This window comes from Acipenser ruthenus, chromosome 37 (assembly GCF_902713425.1).
Source record: "Acipenser ruthenus chromosome 37, fAciRut3.2 maternal haplotype, whole genome shotgun sequence".
In the NCBI taxonomy this organism is placed as follows: domain Eukaryota; kingdom Metazoa; phylum Chordata; class Actinopteri; order Acipenseriformes; family Acipenseridae; genus Acipenser; species Acipenser ruthenus.
The window spans coordinates 10,564,159-10,587,132 of NC_081225.1; the positions used below are offsets into that span (position 1 = coordinate 10,564,159).

The 22,974-nt window shown below is 44.6% G+C and overlaps 2 protein-coding genes across 8 annotated transcripts in view; both read left to right on the forward strand.

Moving 5' to 3' along the window:
- LOC117966423 (vinexin-like) overlaps nucleotides 1-15,191 on the forward strand; it is a 35,651-nt gene extending 20,460 nt beyond the window's left edge. For 4 of the 5 annotated variants that reach the window (XM_059008452.1, XM_034912420.2, XM_059008450.1 and 1 more), the window contains 11 exons: nucleotides 1,089-1,142; nucleotides 1,543-1,650; nucleotides 2,986-3,041; nucleotides 6,087-6,264; nucleotides 7,119-7,165; nucleotides 7,629-7,743; nucleotides 8,192-8,317; nucleotides 8,712-9,440; nucleotides 10,107-10,210; nucleotides 10,997-11,103; nucleotides 11,881-15,191. In XM_059008452.1, coding sequence (XP_058864435.1) covers nucleotides 1,089-1,142; nucleotides 1,543-1,650; nucleotides 2,986-3,041; nucleotides 6,087-6,264; nucleotides 7,119-7,165; nucleotides 7,629-7,743; nucleotides 8,192-8,317; nucleotides 8,712-9,440; nucleotides 10,107-10,210; nucleotides 10,997-11,103; nucleotides 11,881-11,942 — 1,686 coding nt within the window. In that variant the 3' untranslated portion in view covers nucleotides 11,943-15,191. The remainder of the gene's footprint in view (nucleotides 1-1,088; nucleotides 1,143-1,542; nucleotides 1,651-2,985; nucleotides 3,042-6,086; nucleotides 6,265-7,118; nucleotides 7,166-7,628; nucleotides 7,744-8,191; nucleotides 8,318-8,711; nucleotides 9,441-10,106; nucleotides 10,211-10,996; nucleotides 11,104-11,880) is intronic. The other variant, XM_059008453.1, reaches the window with a different exon arrangement.
- Nucleotides 15,192-17,582: 2,391 nt separating this feature from the next.
- The window catches only part of LOC117966491 (PDZ and LIM domain protein 2-like), a 29,729-nt gene continuing 24,337 nt past the window's right edge, over nucleotides 17,583-22,974 (forward strand). For 2 of the 3 annotated variants that reach the window (XM_059008569.1, XM_059008570.1), the window contains exon 1: nucleotides 17,583-18,067. The gene's annotated coding sequence lies outside the window, so the exon portion shown is untranslated. The remainder of the gene's footprint in view (nucleotides 18,068-22,974) is intronic. The other variant, XM_059008571.1, reaches the window with a different exon arrangement.

A 22,974-nucleotide genomic window follows, 5' to 3' on the forward strand; every position in this document is an offset into this window, starting at 1 on the left:
CACAGGGAAGCATTGTAAAGCACAGAGAGGTCTGGTAAAGCACAGAGAGGGATTGTAAAGCACAGAGAGGTCTGGTAAAGCACAGAGAGGGATTGTAAAGCACAGAGAGGTCTGGTAAAGCACAGAGAGGGATTGTAAAGCACAGAGAGGGATTGTAAAGCACAGAGAGGTCTGGTAAAGCACAGAGAGGGATTGTAAAGCACAGAGAGGTATTGTAAAGCACAGAGAGGTCTGGTAAAGCACAGAGAGGGATTGTAAAGCACAGAGAGGTCTGGTAAAGCACAGAGAGGGATTGTAAAGCACAGAGAGGTCTGGTAAAGCACAGAGAGGGATTGTAAAGCACAGAGAGGGATTGTAAAGCACAGAGAGGTCTGGTAAAGCACAGAGAGGGATTGTAAAGCACAGAGAGGTATTGTAAAGCACAGAGAGGGATTGTAAAGCACAGTTTACTGTGGTCAACTTTTAAAAGTGGTCTTCTGTGAGCGTTTAAAGGGAAGGTTTGGATGTGAAGATGTCAGCCATGTTTTTTTCCTTGGCCAGTAGTTTGAATTTACCAAACATACAGGTACAGCTAGAAGAAACACAGTGAGCTGTACTAAAAAAAGAGACTCAAACTAGATTCACATTTTTAAGTATTTTTTATATAATGTTGTTTTAATTCAATTTATGCATAGCCCATCAGTGTGGGTTTGTTGTTGTGAATCACAGACTAGCTGCTATATACTGTAAAGGTTTTGTGACAGTCCGGACTAGTCTCTACTTGCACTGATTCACAGATCTGCCAAAAAGTGATTCAACTGGTTTATCCTGCAAGAGCCTGTATTTAAAGGCTGCGCTTGTCCTGGGATCAGTACTTTTTCACAGATTCAAATACAAATAAAAATGTGTGACTCAAACGCATAGAGTAAGGAAGCCCACTTGCTTCAGGAGAGGTCTTAGCTGTGAATTTAGTGATTTGACTCTGTCTAGATGGATTGAAAGTGGAGAGAATGGTAAACTGCAGGGGCAGCGTGCAGATATACTGTAGCATGGTAAACTTTTACAAGGGTTAGCTGACTCACCTCCATGTTTCCCATCATGCCTTTCAGATCCAGAGGCCCCTGACAGAGTCTCCACCAGGGCGGCGCTCTCCGCCCATTGAGGTGAGCAGCACACCGGGCTTCCTGCCCTCCTGTGTGTGTGTGTGTGTGAGTGTGTGTGTGACTAGTTTCTCATTGTGATAAATCAACTATTGTGCAATGTTTGCTGTGTTGTGTTGTTGTGTAGTGTGTGCTGTGTTGCGTTGTATTGTTGTGTAGTGCTTGTTGTGTTGTGTTAGTTGTGCAGTGTGTAGTGTTGCATTGTATTGTTGTGTAGTGTGTGTGGTGTTGCATTGTGTTGTATTGTTGTGTTAGTTGTGTAGTGTGTAGTGTTGCGTTGTGTTGCATTGTGTTGTATTGTATTGTGTTGTATTGTTGTGTAGTGTTAGTTGTGTAGTGTGTGTTGTTTAGCAGTGTCACGCCTGTAACCTCTCTCCTGCTCTCCCTGGCCGGCCTCTCTCAGGAGGTTCTTGCCAAAGAGCTGAGTCAGTTTCAGGCAGAGCTGGACTCGGATATTGAGGGCATGCAGAGGCGCCTGTCTCAGAAACAGCACCCCCAGAGCCCGGGTGAGGTACTGACCTGTTTTTGTCTCTCCACGCGCCTGCATGCCTGCATGCTGCCCCCAAATCAAACCTCCCCACGCAGGAAAGACGCCTGCGTGAAACTGCAGGGAATCTGAAGGCAGAGACTGTATACAGAAAGAAAGATGTAAAGACGTATCAGACCAAACGGGATGTGTGTCTTTCACAGGGATAGCCGCGGCACACGAGAAACTCCAAGAGTTTTACTTTAGTATTTTTCCCTGGCTAAAATAATAATAATAATAATAATAATAATAATAATAATAATATACTTTCATCTTTTTAAAATCCATTTTTGACAGGCAGATAACAGAGACAATTCGAACTGTGATGCAAGAACAATACACGTGTATACAGTTTTCAGATGAACCGTATGAAAAAAATCTAAAACCTTTTTTTTTGTGGTGTTGTTGCAAAAAAGAACACTAGGTACATAACGTGCAATAAAAAAAACACTTCCGTATTCCGTGAACTGAATGACACATGTGTACTGTAATAGATAAGACGTCTATGACTCAGAAAATGACTCGTTTTTGGTTTGTTTCGTTTTAAACCCCCCAAAAAACTAGCGTTCTTTGCATCAACAGCATCGTCGCTGCCGCTCATTAGACTAGTCGACACATTGGGTGCGTTCACGGAGATCATTCTGCGCAGAATCTGAACAATTTATCCAATGACCTTCTATGAACTGGTCAGATTCTGCACAGAATCTGCGCAGAATGATCTCCGTGAACTCACCCACTATATTAAAACAAAACCAGTCAAAGGTCGGCATGCACCTACCGACACCACGAATAAGACACGAGATACCCGGCCTGATCCAGCAGATGACAAGCGTATAGGGAAGTAAATCAAGGGCAGGACATGAGCTCTATAAACCAAAATGCTATCCCTATGGATAACTAAAATCAATCATTAATGTGCCCCACTGCTCCGAAGCCTACAGCAGTGTAGCAACACGTACGAAACGGAGGAAGGTGCAGAAAGACATGGTGTTGCAAGCTTTTTACTGTGTCATTCTTACTAAAATCAACCCTGAGCTGCTTCTGGTTTTGCATGCTTTGGAATCCAAGCTTCTATAACCCGTTTAATTCCAGACAGGAAACTAGTTAATTGAACCAGTTAGCGAGCCAGCTGATGTGAGGCTGCTTGGAATATGAGGGAGTTTAGGACCCAGGGTGCTGTCTTTCTGCCTACCTGCCCCACCCAGCACTCCTGACTGGGAGACGGGATCTCGCTGTTCCTGTCATGTCACCGCTCTCCTAGTGGGTTTGGCTAGTGAGCTATTATTTATTAAAGCAGGTTTCAATGCAATCTCTTTTCAGAGTACACAGAGTACGCCGGTGAGAACACATTTCTTTGCCGACTCACGGGACACCAGGTGAGTCAGAAACTGCTTCCTAACTTTATATTATTGTTCGGTTATTTAGAATTGAGAACGAGTTCTTAACAAAAACTGTGGAAGGTAACGTTTTCAAATGTGATCTGATGCAGTGTCAACAGTGATGAATTTAGAAACGCTGAAATAAACTTCAATAAGTGAAGAGACAGACGTTTCGGCTTTATTTCTGAAGTTAAAACGACATTAATCGCACAGGTATAGGATATGATTTATAGACTGCATGTGTTTCTTATGGACAGGGAGTTGGACGCAGTGATGGTGATTCGTGCAGGAAACGTTCAGATTTGATTTGAATCCAGCAGATGCTTTGAGTTAATGGAGCGTGGTCTGATACCTCAAGCAAACTGTTTTAAACATCTGAGTTAAAATATTAGAGAGAAGGACACGGGTGTGTTTTTATTTCAACTTGTTTCAATGGCAATTCCAAGTTCTGGTCGCATCTCCCACGGTTCACGCTTCTCTGCTGCGTTGTTTTAAGTGCAATAATCTAATTGGATGTCGGTACGCTAAGCTACAGTATACCACCTCCAATCAGATCACTAACTGTACTACTCCCTGAAGTTTTTAATGTTGTAACAGAAAGAAATGCAGTAAATGAACTTGCACTGTGTGTCGGTGATCGCCTGAAGACTTTTTGAATGATAAATTCCAATGACAACCAGTTACAGACTGGAAGTCTTTCTCAAACTTCACTAAAACTTTTTTTGTATAAAAAAAAAAAAAAATCGTTTGCAAACCTTGCTGGGTTCCGGATCATTCAGAGTTCATTTGTTTTCGTTATGAGTTATTTATATCCTCGGCCAGGAACAGTATTTTACTTTAATTCTAAACTGTTTATTTTTGCATAGCACACAGTGCCACCCGGTGGTCTCAATTGTAATTCTCTGAATGTGTGTCTGCATGCTGTAATCACAGCAAATGGGAAAAGGCTTTACAGTCCCACCTGAACAGCCTATGGGTGGAATGAGAATCCAGAATCGCAGCTGCCTGCTTGCCAGGGAGTTTGTGTTTTACAAGGTGTGTAACAAGCCTGGAGAATGCTAGGAATGCTCAACACTGCCTCTTGGGACTGCGCAGGGGGTCTGCTGTGGAATTAGATGCCTATTGGCAGTGTGTGTTGGTGTGAGCCTGATAGATGATCTCCGACATCCTTGTGGACTGTGCTGAAGTGGCTCAGGCAGGTTTCTGAAGGTGCACTTTAGTCGGAAAAGCACACGCTGCAGTGTGGCTGTTTCCTGCTGGGAATGTCTGTACATCGAGACTGAGATCCTTCTGACTGTCTGCCCCGAGGATGAGAGGGAGAGGGATAGGGAGGTTTTAAATCCTCATAGCTTCTCCTAGGGGCTCCAGTGCTCACTGATAAGCTTCACCCACCTCGCTCCCCCACGATCAGCCTCGGGGAGTCTTTTCAGAAGCGTGTTTTGCTGGAATAGTTTTCAGGCATGGCAGAACATGTTCTTAGCAGACACGACAATAGAGGCTTATACAGAACACACACCGGGTCTATTTTAATGATCTAAACTGTGGCGGATCTTAATACCACTGCTCTTTAACTGTGTTAATCCAGCTGGGAGTGATTAACTGGTCCATTTATTAATATTACTACATATAATGCAAATACAGTAAAATGGGGGGATCTAGTTTATAAATGTTAGGGTGGCAGTAATAAGATCATTAAAATAGACCCTTTAACATGATATTAAACAGATACAGTAAGAAATTAAATATCTCGACAACGCAGATACATGAAGCATCCCTTTAAGTTTTGGGTTTGTTAGGAGTGAGACTTATTTATTTATTTTTTTTCATGGCGTAGAATTTAGCAGCCTCGCTCCTAAAGGAAAGGTAATGATGTTTTAGTGGAGTAATCCCAAGCCTCATTTCTTTATTTTTTTCAAATCTCACTCCCGTGGAGGCTGGCCGTTGGCATCTCTCTGCGTCCCGTCGTGAATCAGTTTTGAGAAAGCAGAGACGGGCGACTGTTTTAATAAAAATCATTTTCAATTATTTTTGTACTGCTGTTAAGCTCTGTCTGCTTTTGAAAATAACAAATGCATTTCCTCAAACTCTGCATACCAGGGTTTGACAGACTCGATGTAGTTGTGCTAGGCTGTCGGACCCCGGCATGTTTTTGTGGCAGCAACAATCCGAATGAGGATGAGCTGCAGCTGGAGAGCCCCACAGCCCATCTGGTGCACCTTTTAAGAATTATTACAAAAGTTAATCTTTGAGCTGTTGGCTGCTTTCCTGCATTCCTCCACTCCAACGTTAATGTTAGCTCAAGACTCTTGGCGCTCGTTGCTTTTCAACCATTCCGGGAAACCAAAGTAAACAAGACCTTAGATTATATCTCCCGAGAAAGGGTTTCAGCAGCTCCTCAGCCCATGTAGGGGCTTATTATTATTATTATTATTATTATTATTATTATTATTATTATTATTATTATTATTATTATTATTATTTGTTTATTTAGCAAACGCCTTTATCCAAGGTGACTTACAGAGACTAGGGTGTGTGAACTATGCATCAGCTGCAGAGTCATTTACAATTACATCTCACCCGAAAGACGGAGCACAAGGAGGTTAAGTGACTTGCTCAGGGTCACACAGTGAGTCAGTGGCTGAGGTGGGATTTGAACAGGGGACCTCCTGGTTACAAGCCCTTTTCTTTAACCACTGGACCACACAGCCTCCTATAACTGTGTTGCAGGGCTGTATGACTACAGCAGTTCAACACACAAATCCCATAGCAGGGGAACGTCAAAGCGCTGGCACAGCTTGGCACAGGAACGGAGAGTGGTGAATGGCAAACCGCTCTGTTGCCGTGACGGGGATTGTGTGAGCTCTGTTAGACGAGACTCTTAAAGGGGTCCGCTTGTGCTTGTGCTGATATTGTGCTTATTCCATGCCTTTTCTATGGCGTTTTTGTTCCCTTGTTTTACATGTCCGATACCAGGAGTTCACTTTCATATTTCATATAGAAAGTTCGCGCGCAGCTTTTGACGCAGCCCTGTTTCTCTTCCAGCTCTCTGACCTCGAACCATCCAGCTGCAAAGGGGTGTGGCCTGTCGTCTGTCAATCACCCGCACTTGAGCCCACGGAGCGCGAGAAGGGGAGGAGCTAGCCCCACGCACGGCAGGAGTGAGTTTCCCGAGTCCCGCAGTGAAACCATGGAGCTCCCTCCCAGACGAGCGGAGAAGAAGGTGAGGTCCTGCAGAGTCTCGGGTGCCACCCTGTCCGCTAGGGGCAGCGCTGTAGGGTTAGAGCTATCGCTTCTACAAATCTATAGATTCTTTGTTGTTTGTTTATTTAGCTGACGCCTTTATCCAAGGTGACTTACAGAGACTAGGGTGTGTAAACTATGCATCAGCTGCAGAGTCACTTACAACTACGTCTCACCCGAAAGACGCAACACAAGGAGGTTAAGTGACTTGCTCAGGATCACACAATGAGTCCGTGGCTGAGGTGGGATTTGAACCGGGGACCTCCTGGTTACAAGCCCTTTTCTTTAACCACTGGACCACACAGCCTCCTTAGAAACGGGTGTGATCTACAGCTACAGGAGACCGTATTGACAGTACTGCCAGGAATCCCGATTCCAGTATTCCTTAGAATTATTTTCAAACCATAAAGTCCTTGAGGTAGGTTTCCTTGTGGATTCTGGAGGGGATCGATGTTAGGTTTTTTTTTAGTTTTATAATTGTCTCTTTTAGACCTTGGTAGCATTTTAAAAATAAACGCAGTACAGCATGCTGACTCCTGCATTGTTAATATGTGATTTATTACAGTCGTGCAGCAGGACGACTCCTGCATTGTTAATATGTGATTTATTACAGTCGTGCAGCAGGACGACTCCTGCATTGTTAATATGTGATTTATTACAGTCGTGCAGCAGGACGACTCCTGCATTGTTAATATGTGATTTATTACAGTCGTGCAGCAGGACGACGCCTGCATTGTTAATATGTGATTTATTACAGTCGTGCAGCAGGACGACTCCTGCATTGTTAATATGTGATTTTGTAATAGAATCCACTCACTTTGATTTTCTGTGCAGATGAAAGCAGCCCACGCCAAGTTTGATTTTCAAGCCCAGGCTCCAAAGTGAGTAAAGTGATCCTTTAACATTTGTGCTTTGAGTTTATTTATGTATATATTTATGAACTATTTTTTTTTAATGATGTTTACAGTTGTTGTGAGTGTTTCTGAGTTATTCCCTAAAGCTGTCTTAGCCATACCAGACCATACCAGACCATACCAGGCCATGCCATGCCATGCCATGCCAATTTAATTTATTTAGCATCCTTCACATGCAGGTATTGCCAGGGCGCTTTACAAAAATACACAGCAAGCCAAACAAGCTCCAAACTAGTCACTAGCGATAGGACCAGGACAGGATCAAATAAGAGATGTTTTGAGCTCAGATTTAAAATACTGACTAATTGGCTGGTTTGGTATCGCTTTGAACAAAAAAAAACAAAAAAAAACCGCTTGGATGCTTGCATTGGCTTGTAAAAGTGTGATTGGCCGGGCCTGTCGGTGTAACCTTTGCCCCTTTGCCCCTCAGAGAGCTGACCCTGCAGAAGGGGGACGTCGTGTACATCCACAGGCAGGTGGACGCCAACTGGTACGAAGGAGAGCATCATGGGAGAACGGGCATCTTCCCAACCAGTTATGTGGAGGTGGGTCACGTGTACAAATCCATCCATGCGTCCCAATCAGTGTGTAAGCTCACATAATCAATCGCTTTGATTAATAATAATAATAATACTGATCAGTGTGTTCACAGAGCTAGTAAAATAATTCTTAGCTGATTTGTATAACCGTCACTCTTTCCTACGTGAAAGAGGCACGCATTATTTTTAAATGTATGATTTGGAATGGTATTTTCAGCACCATGTGTTTTAGGGGTCATTTTACCCCGACACTTTCTCTGTCCCCTGAAGAAGGCATGCATGCGAGTGTGGTACAGTAGTAAAAAAAGGAATTGAAAAAACCGTAATACCTGAAAGATGATGATTAAAAAAAAAAAAAAAAAAAAAACTGGTGTCAATTTACCAATGTTAAGAGTAGGGTGCCCTCTAGTGGCCGTTAATGGTATTGCCTTTAAAAAAATACTTTCCCTCCCAGATCATCCCCCCGAGCGAGAAGCCCACCCCAATCAAGACGCCCACGGTGCAGGTGCTGGAGCACGGGGAGGCCCTGGCCCTGTTCACCTATCAGGGGGACCTGCCAGTGGAGCTGTCCTTCCGCAAGGTGAGGGCGCAGAGAGGCCCTGGAGATGCAGAGATTTATTACTTTTATTTTAAAACATCTGTGTCCTGGGTCATTTCAACTTCCACAGCTCCTTTTCTGTCATTACCCAACCCTCCTCCTCCTCCTCCAGCTCTTCCTCCTCCTCCTCCTCTTCCTCTGATATGCTTTCAGCCAGACACAGACACTACCCTGGGAAGTGTGATTTCCTGCGTGTAATTAATGTAGCTGCAGATCTTTTTAAATGAAAGTAGATGCTTGCTATAACATTGAATGGAATTGATGGAGTGTTGGTGAAGTACCTTTTAATATAAACCTGCTCCGAGAGAGACCGCTCTGTTTCATCCACCCATAGTGGCAGCGGTAAGGGTTAACCCTCCTCCTCTCTCTGTCCCAGGGCGAGCGGATCTGCCTGTCCCGCAGAGTGGATGAGAACTGGCTGGAGGGGAAGATCTCGGGCACGGCTCGGCAGGGCATCTTCCCGGCCAGCTACGTCCAGGTGGTCAAGATGCCCCGCACCAAGTCATGTGACGAGTACCCAGCATCCCCCAAGGCAGGCCGCCAAGCCCCCCTCAGCCCCTCCCAGCCTCCCCGGTCACCAGACCCCCCAGCAAAGCCCTGGAGCCACATGGAGCCTCTTCTCTCTCCCTCCCGGCTGCACCCTTCATCCACAGCCTGTCTCTCCCAGACCTCCCCCAGGTGTCCTTCCCCCCTCTCCCCCTCCTCTCCTCTCTCCCCCAGGCTCAAGCTAGCCCCTGCCTCCCCCCGATCTCCTTCCTTCAGCCCCGCCCCCACACAGCACAGCCCCTCCCAGCGGGCTGGGCAATCCTCTCCAGGATCCGCCCAGTCGCAGCGGCAAGCGCCCGCTCCGTCCAATCACAAGCCTGTCTCCTCCTACTCCCAATGGACAAGCCTCCCCCCTGAAAACGGGCAGGCGGAGTCTCCAGCATTTCTATCCAATCACAAGCCTGGCCCCTCCCCCCAGTGGACTGCTCCAGCCCCTTTTGGGCAGACCGCCTCCCATCGTCGACCTGACCCCCTGCCCACAACTACTCCAGACCACTCCCCACCCGAGAAGCAGGCACCAGCACCCCTGACCAATAGCAGGCCACTCCAGTCACCCCAGGTGAGTGCTGCAGACAAGGACGTTTACTGTGTTTTATATGACTGCAGACCATGTGGAGCTGGTGAAGTTAACCATGAAGTGCTGTATAGTGTGTTTAAATGGAACGAAACTACCGTTCTGCCAATGGTGAAGCCCTGGATTTTCTTGTCACGTGCCTGACTTGGGCCACACTTGGTGAAAATCAGTAAATACTGACCTACAGCTTTTATGGGGCAGCAGTGTGGAGTAGTGGTTAGGGCTCTGGGCTCTTGACCGGAGGGTCGTGGGTTCAATCCCAGGTGGGGGGGACACTGCTGCTGTACCCTTGAGCAAGGTACTTTACCTAGATTGCTCCAGTAAAAACCCAACTGTATAAATGGGTAGTTGTATGTAAAAAATAATGCGATATCTTGTAACAATTGTAAGTCACCCTGGATAAGGGCGTCTGCTAAGAAATAAATAATAATATAAGACCTGGGGATTTCTGTAAAAAATGTCTTAATACTGTAAAAAAAAAGCAACATTTTTCGACAATTGTCAAAGTTTAATTTTAGTATTACCAAAATGTTTAGCAACATCTTCTGAGCAAGTTATTACGAAGCAAGATACAAAAATAATTAAAAATGTGTCTATCTATCTATCTCTCTATATATATAATTTTTTGATGTGTTTGTTTTGTCTTTCTAGGAAGGGGTTTCCTTAAACACTCTCCAGTCCAGGAATAACAAGACCACGCCCCCTCCACTGACATTGGCCAATCACAACGACGCGACACATTCCCGGCTGATGCTGTGAGTGTTGTGTTTTATCAGGCGATTCTCACAGACGCCCTGTTAATACGGGAGTGCTTTGTGTTTTATCAGGCGATTCTCGCAGACGCCCTGTTAATACGGGAGTGCTTTGTGTTTTATCAGGCGATTCTCACAGACGCCCTGTTAATACGGGAGTGCTTTGTGTTTTATCAGGCGATTCTCAGACGCCCTGTTAATACGGGAGTGCTTTGTGTTTTATCAGGCGATTCTCACAGACGCCCTGTTAATACGGGAGTGCTTTGTGTTTTATCAGGCGATTCTCGCAGACGCCCTGTTAATACGGGAGTGCTTTGTGTTTTATCAGGCGAGTCTCACAGACGCCCTGTTAATACGGGAGTGCTTTGTGTTTTATCAGGCGATTCTCGCAGACGCCCTGTTAATACGGGAGTGCTTTGTGTTTTATCAGGCGATTCTCACAGACGCCCTGTTAATACGGGAGTGCTTTGTGTTTTATCAGGCGATTCTCGCAGACGCCCTGTTAATACGGGAGTGCTTTGTGTTTTATCAGGCGATTCTCGCAGACGCCCTGTTAATACGGGAGTGCTTTGTGTTTTATCAGGCGATTCTCACAGACGCCCTGTTAATACGGGAGTGCTTTGTGTTTTATCAGGCGATTCTCGCAGACGCCCTGTTAATACGGGAGTGCTTTGTGTTTTATCAGGCGATTCTCGCAGACGCCCTGTTAATACGGGAGTGCTTTGTGTTTTATCAGGCGATTCTCGCAGACGCCCTGTTAAAGGTCTTGCCTGTCCCGCTGTGTTGCAGGTACAGAGCTGTTTATAACTACGCTCCTCAGAACAGCGATGAGCTGGAGCTGCAGGAGGGGGACATCGTGCAGGTGATGGAGATGTGCGATGACGGCTGGTTTGTAGGTAAGAGCAGCACTGTGTGTGTGTGTGTGTGTGTGTGTGTGTGTGTGTGTGTGTGTGTGTGTGTGTGTGTGTGTGTGGGTGTGTGTGTGTGTGTGTGTGTGGGTGTGTGTGTGTGTGTGTGATCAGGGAGTCTGTGTGTGTGTGTGTCAGGGAGACTGTGTCCGTGAGACTGTGTGTGTCAGGGAGTCTGTGTGTGTGTGTGTGTGTGGGTGTGGGTGTTAAGGAGTCTGTCTGTGTCAGTGAGTCTCTGTGTCGTTTTGTCTGTGTGTGTGTGTGTGTCAGTGACTGTGTCAATTTGTCTGTCTGTCTGTGTGTGTCAGTGACTCTGTGTCAATTTGTCTGTCTGTCTGTGTGTCAGTGACTGTGTCAATTTGTCTGTCTGTCTGTGTGTGTCAGTGACTCTCTGTGTCGATTTGTCTGTGTGTGTGTGTGTGTGTGTGTGTGTGTGTGTGCGCATGTCAGCGAGTCTCTGTGTCAGCGAGTCAGTGTGTGTGCGCTTGCTGACTGTGTATTGTAACAAAAATCTTCACTGGTAAAAAAAAAATGTTAAAAGAGATTAATACACTGGTAACATGTCAAAACTCTACAAGAGTACTTTTGGAAACAAAGAAATTACTAGAATAAATAACTAATAACTAGAATAACCAGGAGATTCACTTCACTGCTATATAAACAATTCTATCCTCGTTCCCAAAAATCCAGTTCTGAATTTTCAGCTCTGAAGATATAAAATCATTGCTCTTTGTGTGTGTGTGTTTTTTTTTTTTTCTTTGCTAGGGGCTTCCGAAAGAACTCGCGCCTTCGGGACGTTCCCAGGAAACTACGTGGCGCCCGTCTGAGGACACGCGGGCACGACACCACCCTGGAGCCCTGGCACCTACACTACCCCCCCCCGAACCTCCAAACCTGGACAAGCACCTGGATAAAGAGGACCGGCCATTCTACCATTCCCGATTACATACGACCCCCCCCCTCCACAAACTCCTTGGAACAGCCAGCCACCAAACCAGCCGTCTTAACAAATACAAGCCTTGCTACTGGATGTGATCCAGCTCCCCAGCATTGTATATAGAAGCACCATACTAACAGGGCTCTACTACATCAGCAAGGGTGTGGGGACTCTGTGCTGGTTAATCTGCACCTACCGTATTGACCAGAGCATCGCTGTGGTGTGGTACAGGGAGAGCTCTCGTGCTGGAGTCTTTGATGGGAATGTTTTTGCCTTTATTACGGAATTCCTTGGAGATCTGGAGCGGTAAACTACATTCCCCCCAAACCCAGCATGGGGGGCTTGGTGTAAGAGTCATGGCTGTCTTTGCTGTTCAAGCACATGGATTATTTCAAACCCTTCTTCTGCTTTGATTCTCTACCAGACCGTGGGACTGCAGTGGATTACCAGCAGTGTGGCTTGTGTGTGAGATTCCCTTTGATGCATTGAAGTAGGTTTTTTCGCTGTACTTTCTGCCAGTGTCGCTTGCAGGTCAGGACCGTTGAATGACCCTTGCCATTGACCATCCCTTCATTTCTGCCCACTGGGACTGCCTGCTCTTGATTGGTCACAGTGGTCGAGTCTGTTGGGCGGGCTCTGAGACGAGCCAATCGGAACTGGTGGATTGGGAGCACGCTTTCGAATCCTGTATTGCGAGAAGGTTTTGGATAAACTGAACTGAATGAAATGCGTGTTGGCTGTGTTTTAAAAGCTTAAAAAGGGTCCTGCCTTTCATTAGGGGTGGTGCCATTTTCATTATCCAGTTACTGTGCAGTTATCCACCAGCACAGAGCAGAGGGAGGCTGTTCAGAGAGTAGAAGAGCCTCCCTTTCTCTTTCACTACTCCACCAGCACAGAGCAGAGGGAGGCTGTTCAGAGAGTAGAAGAGCCTCCCTTTCTCTTTCTCTGCTCCACCAGCACAGAGCAGAGGGAGGCTGTTCAGAGAGTAGAAGAGCCTCCCTTTCTCTTTCTCTGCTCCACCAGCACAGAGCAGAGTAGGCTGTTCAGGGACTATAAGAGCCTCCCTTTCACTTTCACTTTCTTTCTCTGCTCTGCCAGCACAGAGCAGAGGGAGGCTGTTCAGAGAGTAGAAGAGCCTAGCTTTCCCTTTCCACCCAGCTATGCTACTGCAAAACAACTGCACAATCTCAGAAGCTGCTGGTGTGGTGCAACAATTCTGAAAGTACGAGGGCCTTGAGATGCATGAAGCTTGACCTGTGAGTCACTGAAAGACTATCCGAGCATTCCTTTCCAAAAAGCATTGCTTCATTTATTTAGCAATGACAAATAGCCGTTACCCAGTGCAGTGAAAACTCCGTTAGGGCGGGGTCAAGCGGCCAATCAAATGTGGCCTTATCCGGTGGGGTGGGGGGTGGGGGGGTGGTCTTACTACTGAAGTCAAAAACATTTGTCAAAGAATTTCACTGAGATGTTATTTATTTTAGTTCTGTGTAATCTTTCCTAATTTGCTGTTGTAGTTTCTAAGAGTTCTTATTCTAAGTGATTACATCATGATCATTCAGTATAGTCATTCTTTAGAACTTTTTGGCCTTAATACTGAATACAGGGGCAGCCTTAATATTGAGGGTGTTTAAACAGTGACAGCAATAGGATGGAAATTGGGACTGAAAAAAAAATAAAAAACCAAGTGTCCTTAATTATGCAGCGGCCTTATTGCATTGTATTATTGTGATAATGATGTTATTATGAGATCTATTTTAATAATCTAAACCGTGGCGGATGTTCATATCACCGCATTGAAACTGTGTTTTTATTTGTACTTGATATTAATAGAGAACACAACGAACACAATGTAAAATTAAAGGACAGCAATGCTTTCCTTGACTGTCGGGTTTGTATTTTGGAGGTTGCTTCTAGGAGGCTGTGTGGTCCAGTGGTTAAAGAAAAGGGGCTTGTAACCAGGAGGTCCCCGGTTCAAATCCCAGCTCAGCCACTGACTCATTGTGTGACCCTGAGCAAGTCACTTAACCTCCTTGTGCTTTCGGGTGAGACGTAATTGTAAGTGACTCTGCAGCTGATGCATAGTTCACACACCCTAGTCTCTGTAAGTCGCCTTGGATAAAGACGTCTGCTAAATAAACAAATAATAATAATAATACTAAAATCAGGATCCTCTCTTATAAAAGTGAAAACAAGGTGTGGGGTAGGTAAGCATTGCACAGCATATATATATATATATATATATATATATATATATATATATATATATATATATATATATATATATATATATATATATATATATATATATATATATATAAACATTGCAAACCCTGGGAAAGTGTTGGTAAACTGATAAATTACTGTGCAAATTTACTGCAGTAAACTTTTAGAAGGGCTATATAACACTGTGCAACAGCCTTTATTCTGCATGGTTAATTATATATACTCTGTGTAGCCACTTTGTTAGGACCGGTGCCTCATCTTGAGTTGGGCCACCATTTGCCCTGATCACAGCCTTGGCATGGCATGGCACAGCATGGCATAGACGCCACAAGGTGTCGGGAGGTATCTCGCACAGTTCTGGCATGGCGGATTGGTGCATGGTAGTCTTCCAATTTGCCATCAGGGAATGGCATTGTGCTCTAGGCTTGCCCTGCAGAGTGATGCTTAAGTAAACTATTGGTTTGGCTTTCGGGGTAAGGGCGGGACCCAGGGTATAGCGGGAGAACACGTCCCACACCAGGGCGGTGCCCACTCCAATCGGGTGCAGACAGGTCCTAATGAAGTGGCCAGGCAGGTATAGATCACACAGGAAGGGAAGATGGGTTTTATTATTCTCCTGCAATGTATTTCACTTGTACACGAGGTGCTGTGCTCACATGTTTCGATGGCTAATAAATAAATGCAAATGTATCCCTGATTAGAACATGGTGTAGAAATGTCTCTAAAGAAAAGGACAGTCTGGCAAACACTACCTCGGAGAGAGTCCAACAAAGGGTCCTCAGACTAATCCCTGGGATTGAAGGAATGAGCTGTGAAAATAGCTTCAAGAAACTGGCTTTATTTAGCCCAGAACAAAAAATAATTGGGGGGGCCATGACTGATGTACATGATGTTAAATAAAAGAGCAAAAATATGTTTTTTTAATGATGTCTCAATCCTAAAATTCTAAAACGTTTGGCCAGAGCTGTACAGTACTGGAGGGAGGCTGTTTTATAAGTGAATCTTTCAGTCGGTGAAAACGATAATGAATCATTTCTAAAACATTTAAAGGGAGGGGTGATACTCTTTAGAAAGCGCATTGCTCTGGGCTCCGGGGCGAGCGTCAGGAAACCAGTATTGACGCACTTGGTTTACCGTTTCCGTGGTAACGGGAGCGGGGTGACGTTATCGGTCCATCACTGCCTAATTCCGATGAAGCCGGTTCAAGGAGGCAGGTGCACACCTGAATGCGTTTCCACTGGATCACTTCCAACACGGGACAGAATGCAGGCATGGCGGCGCCCAAACATGCACCCAGCTCTCGTAAAGGAAAAGTGACGGACAAAAATGACATCCTTACACTTTTAAAAAAGTACAGAAATTTTATATATCGCACAGTATGTGTCAGGAATGACATAAGTCATGTGAGGGGCACAAGTGTGTGCTACAGATGGCAGGTGTTTCCATGTTTTTGTCCCTCTCCTGTATGTTTTTTTTTTCTTTACTGTGATCAAATGTTTTTCGATGGACTGGGAATTGGTTTCAAACGAACCAGAAAGAGGGACTCCCTCTGATTCACCACTAGGGGGCACTTAACTTACTACTAAGACTTCGGCAATAATCTATTAGATATAATATACAGCACTAGACCCTGATATTGATGCGATCCAGCACTAAAATGTCTTTATACTATACAGCGCTAGACCCTGATATTGATGCAATCCAGCCCTCTGAAATGTCTTTATACTATACAGCGCTAGACCCTGATATTGATGCGATCCAGCCCTCTGAAATGTCTTTATAATACACATCACTAGACCCTGATATTGATGCAATCCAGCCCTCTGAAATGTCTTTATAATATACAGCACTAGACCCTGATATTGATGTGATCCAGCCCTCTGAAATGTCTTTATACTATACAGCACTAGACCCTGATATCGATGAGATCCAGCCCTCTGAAATGTCTTTATAATATATAACACTAGACCCTGATATTGATGCGATCCAGCCCTCTAAAATGTCTTTATAATATATAGCGCTAGACCCTGATATTGATGTGATCCAGCCCTCTGAAATGTCTTTATAATATATAGCACTAGACCCTGATATTGATGCAATCCAGCCCTCTGAAATGTCTTTATAATATATAGCACTAGACCCTGATATTGATGCGATCCAGCCCTCTGAAATGTCTTTATAATATATAGCACTAGACCCTAATACTGATGTGATAATGCCATCTGAAATGTCTTTATAATATACAGCACTAGACCCTGATATTGATGCGATCCAGCCCTCTGAAATGTCTTTATAATATATAGCACTAGACCCTGATATTGATGAGAGCCAGCCCTCTGAAATGTCTTTATAATATATAGCACTAGACCCTGATATTGATGCGATCCAGCCCTCTGAAATGTCTTTATAATACACAGCACTAGACCCTGATATTGATGCGATCCAGCCCTCTGAAATGTCTTTATAATATATAGCACTAGACCCTGATATTGATGCGATCCAGCCCTCTGAAATGTCTTTATAATATACAGCACTAGACCCTGATATTGATGCGATCCAGCCCTCTGAAATGTCTTTATAATATACAGCGCTAGACCCTGATATTGATGAGATCCAGCCCTCTGAAATGTCTTTATAATATATAGCACTAGACCCTGATATTGATGAGATCCAGCCCTCTGAAATGTCTTTATAATATACAGCACTAGACCCTGATGTTAATGAGATGCAGCCATCTGAAATTTCTAAGCTACAAGCTGAATTTTGTACCCATTCAAGGCTGCTGAAGGCTATGTAGTGGACACCAGCTTGTATTGTCCAGCTCCCTGTACGATTCTGTCTGTATCTGAAAGAACTCAGCACCACAGTAACGTGCTACATAGTAAACCATTGCAAAAGATTGCTAGACCGCACCTTGCAATAATTGTTCATAGTCCTTTCAGTAGCCTGATAGAGTCATCGGGGTCTCGTCGTTTTTGCTTGCTTTGATGGGAAATGTAGTTCTTCAATACAACGGTGTAGATTAAAAGTTACTGCTGTTTCCTTGTAACAAATCAAATCATTTGCTGTAGAAGACAATGGTAGCAATGCTAAAGTCATCATACAGTTTATTTTAAAAGCAATACATTTCCGTTGAAAAAATAAAACACGATTTCCTCAGTAATACAGTAGTTTGAAATGTGTCTCAAGGGCATAGGTGCAGTACATGCGTTGTACCAGCAGATGGCGCTGGTTACACACTCGCCACCTCACAGTTCTTTCCAATCCGTGTAATTTAAATGCAGCCTCACATCTCAATTAAATCACCCCCCCGGACTCACCCACTCCACCCTGCTGAAGAAGCACAAGAACTTTTGTATTTTGATTAACACGTGGCACAAGTTAGCGATCTCATCTCTTTTTATTTTATTCGCACACTCCATTAACCCCCGATGCCTGTACGCGTCTCTCTCTCTCTTTAACTCGGTTACCACAGGAAACAAAACTATGAACGTTGGTGAATAACTTATTTCAGACTGCAACAGCACGGTCACAGGGAACACGTATCTAAAACACCAGCGACTGGGTGTGACAGGTTTTTTTTGAAGCCAGAAAAAAAACAACTTTTTTTTAGAAAGCGCAACAGCGGATGCCAACTGTCCCGCTGCTATTCAGAAGCCGCAGGCGCTGGTCCGGGAGCGCCGCTCAGGTGTGTCGAGCTGTATAACTGTGCAACCCTGGTCTCTCTGTCATTTAAGACGGGTTTATTGTACTTGTGGAAAGGAGAGCACGATACCTCCCGGTTTTTTGGTAAGTCTCCTGTTTTTGTATTCGCCTCCGTTTTCTATATTTTCAAACTGCCCCGAAGAAATTCGGAAGCTGTACGTGAAAAGAAAATCGTTCATGACGTGAATTTCTTTTTTAGTTGCAAAAACTTGTGGCCTTCTTGTACTGCAGTTAGACAGTTAATCGTTTATTTATTTATATTTTTATATAGGCTACTCTTTTAATAACATCAAATGCGTGTAGGCGAAATCATATTTTAATGAACTAATATTTTGGTGAAGTTTCTACCCATGTGTCAGAACTCTTGAGTTTTTGTCAAAACGGGACACTTTTTGACTTTTTTGGTCTCTTTTATATAGATTTAAAGCTATGCACGTGTTTATTTTCCTGGCGAAATGGACTTTGCAGTTTAACCCTAGCCCTGCAGTAAATCTGAAACCGTGCCCGTTGAAAATGTTGATGCTCTTTGACCAGCAGTATTATTGTGGTTAATACTTGTCATTCCGGTGCGGTGATTATAACGTTAATACCGTTTCACCCATTCAGCTGCTTTCCGCATGTCCTCCCTGCTTCAATAAACACCACCTGGCGTCCTGGTATTTAACTCTGGTTTCTGAATGTATAGCGCGTTACATTGTTTTGTATTACATTGTAATTTAATACCGTGCCGCGCAAAAACAACGCGCAGACTTTTGGCGACTGTATCATTTTCAGTTCGCGCTGTGTGAAAAAAAATTGCCACGCTCTCTTTGGCTGCTGTCGCGACATGCGTGTGTCGTGGGATACTTTTTTCCCCGAGACACCTTTTTAATATGTAGCGTTTAATGCAGCTGTCAATGTAGGAAATTAAACTCGACCAGGGACCAGCTCCCGTAGCGTTAGAAAAACACAGTCGTTTCTCCATGCTTTTTGAATGGTTATATACTGAGCATCAAAAAAATAACGTATCACTTATATCTGAGCATCAAAAGAAACTTATCACTTCTATTTGGATAAAATTCACTAGATATGATTGAAAATGACAAACTCTGTTTCAGAGCAGGTGCAGTGACTTTTTATTGTGCTGATTAACAATTGACATCACGAAGATGCTGCTGAATGATCTGTCGATCTCGGGCAGGTGTTGTGACTCTTGGTCTCCCAGTTGGTGGCTCTGTCATTGACAGAGTGTGTCTGGTTATACCGTCTCGCCAGGTTTGAAATCGCTGGCTGTGAGCACCCAAGACGGCGAGCCACAGCACGCTGCCCTAGTCCAGTCTCCGACATGCCGATCGCACGAAGGCGCTGCTCTCTTGACAGACGTGGCATGTTGTTTTTTTTCTGTGATTTTCTTTAATTGCTTGCAATTCAACAGCTGAAATCGCTCCCTATCCAGCGTCCAATCAACTGTCACACTAATTAGGTGATTAAGTGCATATGCTTTAGTCATAGTCACTCAAGCGTGTCATGGTCAAGGATGAATGATCGAGCGATTAAAAAGAAACCAGAAACATTTCATCAATGTCCATCATTTATATACCTTAATTTTTCCAAAATAAATGTTATAGTTTCTTTTGATGCTCTGTATATTATGCAAGTGCCATAGTGAGCCATGGTTTGCTTTCTCATACCTACCTTTCTCTGTGCTTGCCTATGCTTTACTGTGCTTGCACCATGCAGTATATCACTTCACTAAGTCTTTACTGTGGGCACACTTTATATAAAGCGCTGGGGTTCAGAGCTCCCCTTGTTCGGGGGAATACAATCACTCTCAGTTCCTCCCAGTCTGCAGGTTTACCTACAGGAGTTATTCATGCAGCTACAAGAAGGAGCGGTTCATATAACAGGGAGCTGATTGTTCTAAGACCTGGCTGCTGGTCTTTGAAATAATTTTCTTAATTGAGGGCAGTTCTTAAACCCAGGGGTGGGTGCAGCACGGTCTAGTGTGAGTTTGTGACCCTGCTCAAACCCCACTTTTCCGCAGGTCTGGGATGAGATAGTAGACAACAGTACAGCAGTTGTAGTTGTTACAATATTGAACAGTGGCACATGTAAGGGCCTGATTGAAATCAAGGCAGTACTGATGGCTGTGGAGGCATGAAGGGGGCTGTGTGGTCCAGTGGTTAAAGGAAAGGGCTTGTAAGCAGGAGGTCCCCAGTTCAAATCCCACCTCAGCCACTGACTCATTGTGTGACCCTGAGCAAGTCACTTAACCTCCTTGTGCTCCGTCTTTCGGGTGAGACGTAGTTGTAAGTGACTCTGCAGCTGATGCATAGTTCACACACCCTAGTCTCTGTAAGTTGCCTTGGATAAAGGCGTCTGCTAAATAAACAAATAATAATAATGATCACACATCTCATGTGTTCTACCCACACAGGCACGGGCAGGACTAGCCCAGCACCTAGTCCTGGGGTTTTTAAAACTACCTTCGATGAGGTATTTTATTTGAATGATCAAGAACGAGGAGAGCAATGTGTAGCTGCGTGAACTGTTCTTAAACCACTCTGTGTGTGTGTGCGTGTGTGTGTCTGTGTGTGTGTGTGTTTCTCAGTGTCTCTGTGTCTGTGCGTGTCTGTGTGTGTGTGTGTGTGTGTGTGTGTGTGTGACTTCTTCATGCTGTGATAAGCAGTACAGGTTTCCGGGGAACGTTTCAATATCCAAACATTTTCTGAAACCCTGCACTGCCCTGCTATTTGCCAGCAAAACAGAATTCTGCAGCTATTTAAAAAAAAATCTGCTCTAGATGACATTAAACAGGCTTTAGCTTAAGCTACTAAACACAGAAAAAAAAACAACAGCTCCTTGAAGCACATCTAACTCCCCTCGTTCAACAGGGAACCAGGAATGAAAAACTGAGCCTGCGATAATGAGAGGTCTGTTGCATACCAGCGTTGCACAGCGTTGCACAGAGGCAGCTGTGAGTCACTCAGCGTTCAGCCCGGTGCAAGGCTTCCATCATCAGAACACTGAGATCCGATCAGCGCGTAAGCGTCCCTGTGCAAACAGTGCAAGAGGCAAATGGCGCTGCCTCTATGGTTGTAAATTAAGATTGTTTCAAAATAATACCTCACTCTTAGCTACTGTCAATGCTCAGCACATTACAGTACAATACAGGAACTGAGCAGATCATTCTTGGACACAAGAGGGGGGGCAGACAGGAATGTCTGTGAATTCCCTTGGCTTGATATGAAGTGAGTTTATAAATAGTTTACCTGCTGAAACATTAAAAAGAAACACCCAAAACGAATTGCTGTTTTCCCATGGTAAAAACCATATTCCAGAAATAACGAGCCGATCTGAGAGCTGGAATAAATGGTTCAGTTCAAGGATTCGGGGGGCGTGGTTGAAAAAAACATACCTGGGCTAGAATGGGACTAGCTGTGGTACTTCCTGGAACTTGATCACTTCCTGTGGTGTGATTTCAAGCTTGACCATTTGAAACGGTGACCTACAGCACAGGGATTAAAATAATCTTCAACACAAAATAAAGCAAGGCTAGCGGTTTCAAAGGGAAATGTAAGACAGCGGGTATGTGAATCGCATGTGAACGTGACACTGCTTCCAGTCATTTCATGAGCTCTAGATGAACAGAAGAGACGCGCGCAGGGGGTTCATGGTTAAGTAAACGGATATGGTTTATGGTTCCTTGTGCATGATTGCAACGCTTTCTCTTTGATGTGCCGAGTCTCTGCTGCTGGGAAATGCGAGCTGGGGTTTGTGCTGGCCTTGTGCTACTTCTCTGTTCAGCTTCTAGATTCACTCGCAGGCACAACGAAGGGTGTAATCGCACAGGGCAGGGGGGTTTGATGTTCAGCATGAACAGCTCCTATGAGTTAACCTACAGACTTGGATGTTTGTGGTCTTGAATTTAAATCTTGGGCAAAGTGCTGGCATGAAAAGTATCCAGACAGACAGGCCAAAACCAAGTCAAAGCCGTGTATCTGTGTTCCTGTGCATCGCCATTCAATACCTCCCTGGAAACTTGAAATGAATAAAAACCCCCAGCTGTTCTGTAGTGCTCTGTATGTCCTGTGGGGGCAGCTCGGATGAATCGCCAGCATACTGGGCTAGGGATGGGTTCTGTACAAATGTTTTAGATACTACTAGAAGAGACTTCAGTTCAGTGGCAACATTTTGCGACCCTTTCTGTGTCATTCTGATAGTTCCTCTCTAAAAATGGGCTGATGTTTTTCCCAGAGAGTCGGGTTGAGTGTTTGTGTTCTATTCCGGTCTGAATCCGGTTAGACTGGAGCTGGTGAACGCACCCTTGCACCTCCCTGTATTGTCCATTGTACTGTAATGCGGTGCGGCTGTGGTGCCCACGCAGGGATAACGGCGAGGCTGTGTCTCTCGTCTCACCCAGGGCAAGGCACTAACCTGGGCAGCTGAGGTGTGTGTGCGTGCGAGTCAGTGAGCGAGCGTGGGAGTGCTTACCAGCTTTAAGAACTGCTAATCGCCCTTAATGGGCAGTGGTGAGGTTAACAAGCCTAAGGTGTCTCCCACGTTGAAATTCTGCAGATTCTTTTGAAGCATTCTTTCGAGATTCATGAAAGGATGCCGAGGATTCTTGTGGTGTTAAGGATGAATGCCTGGGCAGATTGGCATCAGTAAATGTTTCATGAATGCAGTGTTTCGTTTCCTGGACTTCACTGTGCTCCTGAGAATCTGGGTCCTTTCACAGTAACTGTAGCATCAGTGTTTTGCAGTACTATCAAAGATAAAAAGCGTCCACTTGAGAAACCTTCTAGCTGCCTTTTACAGGTCCAGATGTTTAATACCAGAGATCTGTGACGAAATGTTCTGTGTGATTTCCATGCCAAACTGACTGATCGCCACGTGCGCGGTGTCTCTTACTAAAAGATACTTTATTTTAAATATGGCTTCACAGACCTCTCACCCAAGCGAGAGACATCCTTAACTATTAAACACTTAGAGGGGGCTGAATTTTAGAA